This window comes from Vombatus ursinus, unplaced genomic scaffold (assembly GCF_900497805.2).
Source record: "Vombatus ursinus unplaced genomic scaffold, bare-nosed wombat genome assembly UNPS02015397.1, whole genome shotgun sequence".
Classification (NCBI taxonomy): domain Eukaryota; kingdom Metazoa; phylum Chordata; class Mammalia; order Diprotodontia; family Vombatidae; genus Vombatus; species Vombatus ursinus.
Window position 1 is genome coordinate 471862 of NW_020955175.1, and position 7031 is coordinate 478892.

The window sequence follows — 7031 nt, forward strand, 5'->3', positions numbered from 1 at the left end:
TTAAAATAACAACTGGAATTATTCCTAATAGTAATAAAAAGAATAGATTCATTAAAGTACATCTTTGCATCTTTGATATCTTACTATGACATGAAGGTGACAATGGTTTCTAAAATCTATACCAGAGAAACAAAAGTTCAGATGTGGCATACTGATCTCTAAAGTTAAAGTGTATAGTTAATAGCAAAGTGACCCTGAGTTCTAGCATCTCTAAAGGAAAGAATGCTCATCACTTGAAGATTAGCTATTAGTCATCAGGATACTCACACACAGAAATACATATGCACACATCTTTTTTTCTGTATGTATGTCTTTATCTAATCTATATCTATATCTATCTCCTGGTACCTAATGGTTAACTAGCATTTATGCATGTATACACACATAAATATATTCATATTTATATATATATATATATACACACGTATCATTTATATACATATGAGAGCTATGTTCTATGGAAAGCACAAGTATCAATTTAGAATGGTAACAGAAGAATGTACTCTACTGAAAACACTGAGAATACTCAGAATAATCAATGTGTTTTTATTATTATTAATTTTATTAGTAACAGATTTTCATAGAAAAAAAGAATGCTGGGGTTTTTTTTTATCAATAAGAACTTTTAATGGGCAATTGATATTTCCTGAAGTTCAAATCTTTCATCTTGTGCTAACCATCAGTGTGACATTGAGCAAAATGTTTAATTTCATGTGTTTTAAGTAACTTTATAGCACTTTCCTATTAAGGCATAGATCGGCTACTATCTATATTGGTGAAGATCATCCCCATACATGGAGTCCTCTATGTTGAAGAAATTGCATTTCCTACATATATTTGTGGATTAATAATCATAGTGATGGTAATACCTTCTTAATAGTTATATGTCTTATACTAACTACGTCTCTTTTCTAGGTTTTGATCCCACTCACTGTAAATTCATAGGAGTAACATTCCCCAACCCCTTTTATCCCCTATACATATTAAAATGAAAAAAAAAAACTTGCACATAAAAAGTCTGTCTTAAGATAGTTTAGATGGATAGGCAATTTTGCCCATGGAGAATGACAACATGTGACATGGGCTGCCACAATCTGAGAGTAGGGAAGGACAGAAACATTTATTAAATGCCTACTATGTGCCAGGTAGGTGGTGCAGTGGATGGATTATGGAGCCTGGAGTCAGGAAGATTCATCTTCCTGAGTTCCTATCTGGCCTCAGACACTAGGTAAGCTACTCTTATTGCAATAAAAATCTACAATAAAGAGAAACTGAGGCACAAAATTCTTAGCATTGTCAGTTTATTAGCAAGGCTAGCAATTACCAACAAATGAATTCAATCGCCCCACAGTAGTCAAAGACAAGCTGGGGTTTACAGAACTTATTTTTATAGTTGTAAAAGAGGAATAGAAAATTATGGAATCTTAAGAAGCTTGTTTGATTAATTTCTGATTGGCTAGAGCATGACGAAAGACATGGGGTCAAGCTAGGTATATCCTGGAACATTCTGAAGTTAGCTAGGTCCAACTACCAATATTCAGACTGAAGGTATGTCAGGGGCTAAGGGTGCATAGTGGGGAATTTCAGGGACACAATAATCCTCAAACAGTCTATCTGATTGGTTTAGCATTACAACAGTCAGTAGTGATATTATGGAACTATTGAGCTAGCTGGAAGGTGACTTGCAGCAAGTGTGGTTGGGAGTGCTAACTTAGCTTACCAAAGATGGAAATTTACACTTCCATAAAATGAGAAAATGTTCATGCCAGCTCAGCTCAGCTGCAGGGGCACAGCTCTGAAAAATGAGGAGGTTAGTCTCTGGTTACTGTCTTTATGTATCTCCCAATCTAAAAGCTATGTGAATTAGGACTTACAAGCTAAAATAAATCATCAGGATAATCAATACTAACTTGATTAGGATTTTTTTTTTCACCCTGGCCGAATCACTTAACCCTGTTTGCCTCAGGTTGCTCATCTGTAAAATGAGTTGGAGAAGGGAATGGCAAACCCCTCTAGTATCTCTGAGAAGAAAACCCAAAATGGTGTCATAAGGAGTTGGACATGACTGAAAAATGATTGAACAACAACAACAATGTGCCAGGCACTGTGCTTAGCACGTTAGAAATATTATCTCACTTGATCATAGAGACAATCTTGGGAGGTAGGTACTATTATTATCCCCATTTTACAGTTAAGAAATTGAGACAAAGAGAGGTTATATTACTTGCCTCGTGTCATTCAGCTTCTGTTTCTGAGGGCAAATTTGAACTCTGATCTTCCTGACTTCATGTCCAGTATTCTGTTCTATATTGCTGTATAGAAATGGATGAAATGTTGCCAGGAAAATTAAAATTGAGAAATAGGGGAAACAATAAGAAAATGTATTTATTAGATTCTTACTATGTTCCAGGAACTCTGTTAAGCATTAGAAGCACAAAGAAAAAGAAATGAAAAAAAATACCTGGTATCAGTGTGCTTAGATTAAAAATGTAGAAAAATGTACATATTTGATGCACATAAAGTAAAGAGAAGATAATCTTAGAGGGAATGGTACTAGTAGGTAAGGGCACTCAAAAAGTTCTCCTGTGTCTAGAAGGTGGTATTTGATCTGGATCTTGAAGGAAGCCAGTAATTCTAAAAGGTGGATGTGAGCAAAGAGAGTATTCTGGACATGATAGTGACCTGGAGAAGGGAGATGGAACATTGTGTTGAGTAATGGGAAAGGAATATCAAGGGGGCAGAGTAGTCAGTCAAGCAATTCATTGCATTTATTTTATTCAGTTGTTTCAGTTGTGTCCAACTCTTTATGATTCCATTCAGGGTTTTTCTTGACAAAGATACTGGAGTGGTTTGCCATTTCTTTCTCCAGCTCATTTTACAGATGAGAAAAATGAGGCAAATAGGGTTAAGTGAATTTCCCAGGGTCATACAGCTAGTTTGTCTGAAAACAAATTTGAAATCAGGTCTTCCTGACTCCTGGTTTGGCACTCTATGTACCATGTCAGCTAGTGTTTATTATGTACCCACTATGTGCTAGGCAGTGTGCTAAGCCCTGGTTCAATGTGACTGAATCATAGGATGCATGCAGGACGGTGAAGTACAAGAAGACAAGAAAGGTAGGAAGGGGTAAGTTTTGACAAGGGTTTAATAGCCAAAGGATTTTATTCCTGATGCAAGTAGAGATATGGAGCCAATTCAGTTTACTGAGCAGAGGGGTTGACAAGGTCAAAGCTATATTTTAGAAAAAAATAATTTTGCTATCTGGAGGATGTATTCACATCAAGCAGAATGTGATCAGTGAGTACTTCTTTTATAAAGAAACACAATATTACAGCATGGAGGTCATGTACCCAGTGCAAGTCCAATGCAAATTTATGTTAGTTACTGATGATATCATGCAGGCAGCAGCTGACCTTTGATGTTGCCTATGATTTCACTTTACCTGGAAAAATGGATTTAGGGGCAGTAGTAGGATTAATGCATGGGCTCTTTCTACTACCCCACACTGTCTTTTGAATGTACATTTTTTTAAAAGTCAGAATAATCACTCTGCATAAGACATCTAACTAGGTAGGCATCAGCATATGTAGGATGAGTATCTCACAGATAACAAGATAAAATCAAAGGCCTCCTGACATTTGAGGGCAATATTAAGATCCATGTGTTTAGAAATGAATCCAGAACTCCTGATACCTCAGAAATTTTCACAGAAAGAGAGATCAATAATAAGAATCTTCTTTTTATTTTCCCCCATAAAATACCTTTAAAAAAGATGGATGGTTGTCTTAACATGTAGAAATAGCCAGAAAAAGGTATATAAGGAAAAATAGATTGAAGATATTTAAAACTGTAGAAAAAATGTGCAAGCACTTCAAAAATACCTCCAGATATCCAACAAGAATCCAATTATTCAAAATTTTCCTTTTGTTTTACTTTGTTCTAGTTTAAAATATTTACTAGTGTTTGTTCTCAACTTTATCTTCCTATGACTGTCTATATCTCTATTTATGTCTCTATATATGTTTGTATATTTATCTCAATCTATGTCTATATGTTGATCTCTCTCTCTCTCTCTCTCTCTCTCTCTCTCTCTCTCTCTCATTAAAGACCAAAAGGTATAGTGTAATATAATGAAGAACTGAAGTAGGAATTCTGGGTAGTAGTTGCAATTCTTTCACTAACCAACTTGATGGATGATCTTTAGCAAGTTGCTCTCTGTTTCAGTTTCTTTTTCTGTAACAGACAGAATTCAAATAAATGATGTTTAAGAACCCTTCCATCCCCAGAACTCTATGGTATTCACACACACACACACACACACACACACACACACACACACACACACACACACCAGATTCACACACATGCACGTACATACTCATACATATGGTATTCTCTGAATTCCTTTCCAATTATATGACTCTTTAGGGATATCTTTAGAGACTTAGGTATGCCTTTATCTTTATCCAAGAGCCTTGTTACTACAATTAGCACAGTGCCTGGCACATTGTACTTACTATTTAAATACTTATTCTACTCCCCCTTAGTCATAGACTAGATAAACTCTCCCAAACATCCTAAGTAGTGAACATTGGGGGATATAGGAGGTAAGAGATATAGGTGAGGAATAGGATTGTAGATTATTAAACCTAGAAGACTGTTCGAATGGTACTTTATTTAATTCATGAATCTGTTTGGTTTTTTGTTTGTTTGTTTGTTTTTTGTCCATTTCAGGGAATGCCATCTGTAATGTAAACCTTACTTCCCACCTCTGGAATTCATGTCTCCTCTCAACACCACTGAGGTTGAGATTTCTACCTTTTTTCTAATTGGGATCCCAGGAATGGAGCATGTGCACATCTGGATATCCATTCCTATCTGCCTCATATATGTCATTGCCACAGTGGGCAACTCTACTATTCTCTTCCTCATTAAGACAGAATCTTCTCTCCATGAGCCCGTGTGTTATTTTCTCTCCATGTTGGCATTTTCAGATCTTTGCCTATCTTTCTCTTCCTTGTCAACTATGCTAAGAATCTTCTTGTTCAATGCTCCAGGACTCTCCATAGATGCTTGCATCACCCAGGAATTCTTCATCCATACATTCACTGCCATGGAGTCCGCTGTTCTTGTCATTATGTCCTTTGATCATTTTATAGCCATCTGCAACCCTCTAAGATAGCTCCATTCTCACCAATATCAGAGTAGTGCAAATTGGCTTGGGCTTTGCCATTGCCTGTTTTGCATGTATAATCCCATTCCCTATCACTCTAAAGAGACTAAGATTTTGTAAGGGAAACCTCCTCTCCCATTCTTATTGTCTCCACCAGGATATAATGATATTGGCCTGTTCTGATAACAGAGTCAATGTCATCTATGGCTTCTTTGTTGCTCTGTTAAGCATGATGAACTTAGCATTGATTTTGTTGTCCCACATAATGATCTTGAAGACTGTTTTAGGAATTGCTTCCAATCAAGAGCGATTAAAGGCCTTCAACACCTGTGTTTCCCATCTCTTTACTGTGCTCATTTTCTATGTTCCTGTTATCACCTTAGCTATTGTTCAATGTTTTGCCAAACATGGGTTACCATTAATTAGGATCCTGATTACTGCTGTCTGTCTTTTGGTTCCTCCACTGATGAACCCTATTGTGTACACTGTGAAGACTCGTCAAATCCGGGAGAAGGTCCTTGGGAAACTGTGTTTGAAGACCTGATGAGTGATTAGTAGTTTTGTTGTTTTTTTTTTTCAGAATCTCTTCTTTTTTACTCATTTGCAATCTAAAAGTTATGGTTTAAAGTTTAACCTTAACCCCAGAATGGCCAAGCCCTACAACCAGTCTCAATATCAACCTGAAATAAAGAGGATGTTCTTGTGGAAAATGATTCACAATAATTTTATTTTACTTGCTGATAGTACATAACAAGTACTCTCCTTCATAATTTTTTTTCTTTTCCTTCAGTTACTGTGGGTGCCTTATTTCTGATTCCCTCCCTAAACTTCTAGCTGTCTCTATTTTCTTGTTTTTATACATTTATGACTCTTTGTTCTAGTTTTCTTTATTACATCCACTTCATGGCTTACAATAACTTTTAGTGGTTTGATATCTCCTAATGGTTTACTGGTCTAGATGCTCACTTACCTCCTTATTCTGATCTTTATGCTTTTTGCTCCCCAGACTCCCAGAGTGTCTGCCTGACTTTGCTCTGAATATTGACTCTTCATTCAAGCATATTGTTTTGGTCCCTCAGCAATACAGTCATTGTTTTATTGAATCAGTATCTCAGATTAGAGAAGACTTCAGATGTTATTTATTGTAACATGTACTTGAGTTATAACTTCTGCAACTATTCTGAAAAGCTGTAATTAACCATCCAATTAAAGATTTCCAGTAATGAGAACTTGTTGTCAACAGAGACACTCTATTACATGTTAGATAAATTGAATTGTTAGGAATTTTTCTTTATATCAGGTTAAAGTCTCTTTCTTTCTGGAACCCATTATTCATAATTTTGCCCCCTGCGACCAGACAGTACAATCTCATCCCTTATATTAAAGGCAGTCTTTAAATACTTAAAGACAACTATCTCATTTTTGACAAGTTTTTTTTCAGGCTAAACATCCAACATTCCTTCAAATGCTAGTTTTATTGGAAAGCCTAGTTCTTTCCACATTTTGGTTGTCCTTCTTGGTGTCTATTTCTCTTTATCTATATATCTATATATATATTTTTTTTTTAGTGAAGCACTTGGAAATCAATATAGTACTCCAGTTGTAACTTGATTTCCACCAACTTTTCCTTTGATGCTGTGCTTCTAGAAGAGATGACCCTTGACAGTTCACTTATTTGGGTAACATTAGTCTGCTTCTGTGTTTTAAGAAAACAACTATTGAATTAAGTCTGCAACAATGTACTGAGAAAACAGCTGGTGAGCTATACTTGCATCAATGCTCTGAAACAACCGTTGCTCATTTGCATATGACTCTGTGAGTAAATATAAAACAAAGTCTGTTTCAGTGTATTATGCTT

At 35.9% G+C, this 7031-nt stretch overlaps 1 protein-coding gene across 1 annotated transcript; it reads left to right on the plus strand.

Annotated features, from left to right (window-relative positions):
- The first annotated feature begins 4780 nt into the window (after window positions 1-4780).
- Window positions 4781-5717, plus strand: LOC114032062 (olfactory receptor 51A7-like). Its single transcript, XM_027847266.1, is given in 2 exon segments — window positions 4781-5178; window positions 5180-5717. Coding segments are annotated over 2 exon segments (936 nt in total).
- The last annotated feature ends 1314 nt before the right edge of the window (window positions 5718-7031 follow it).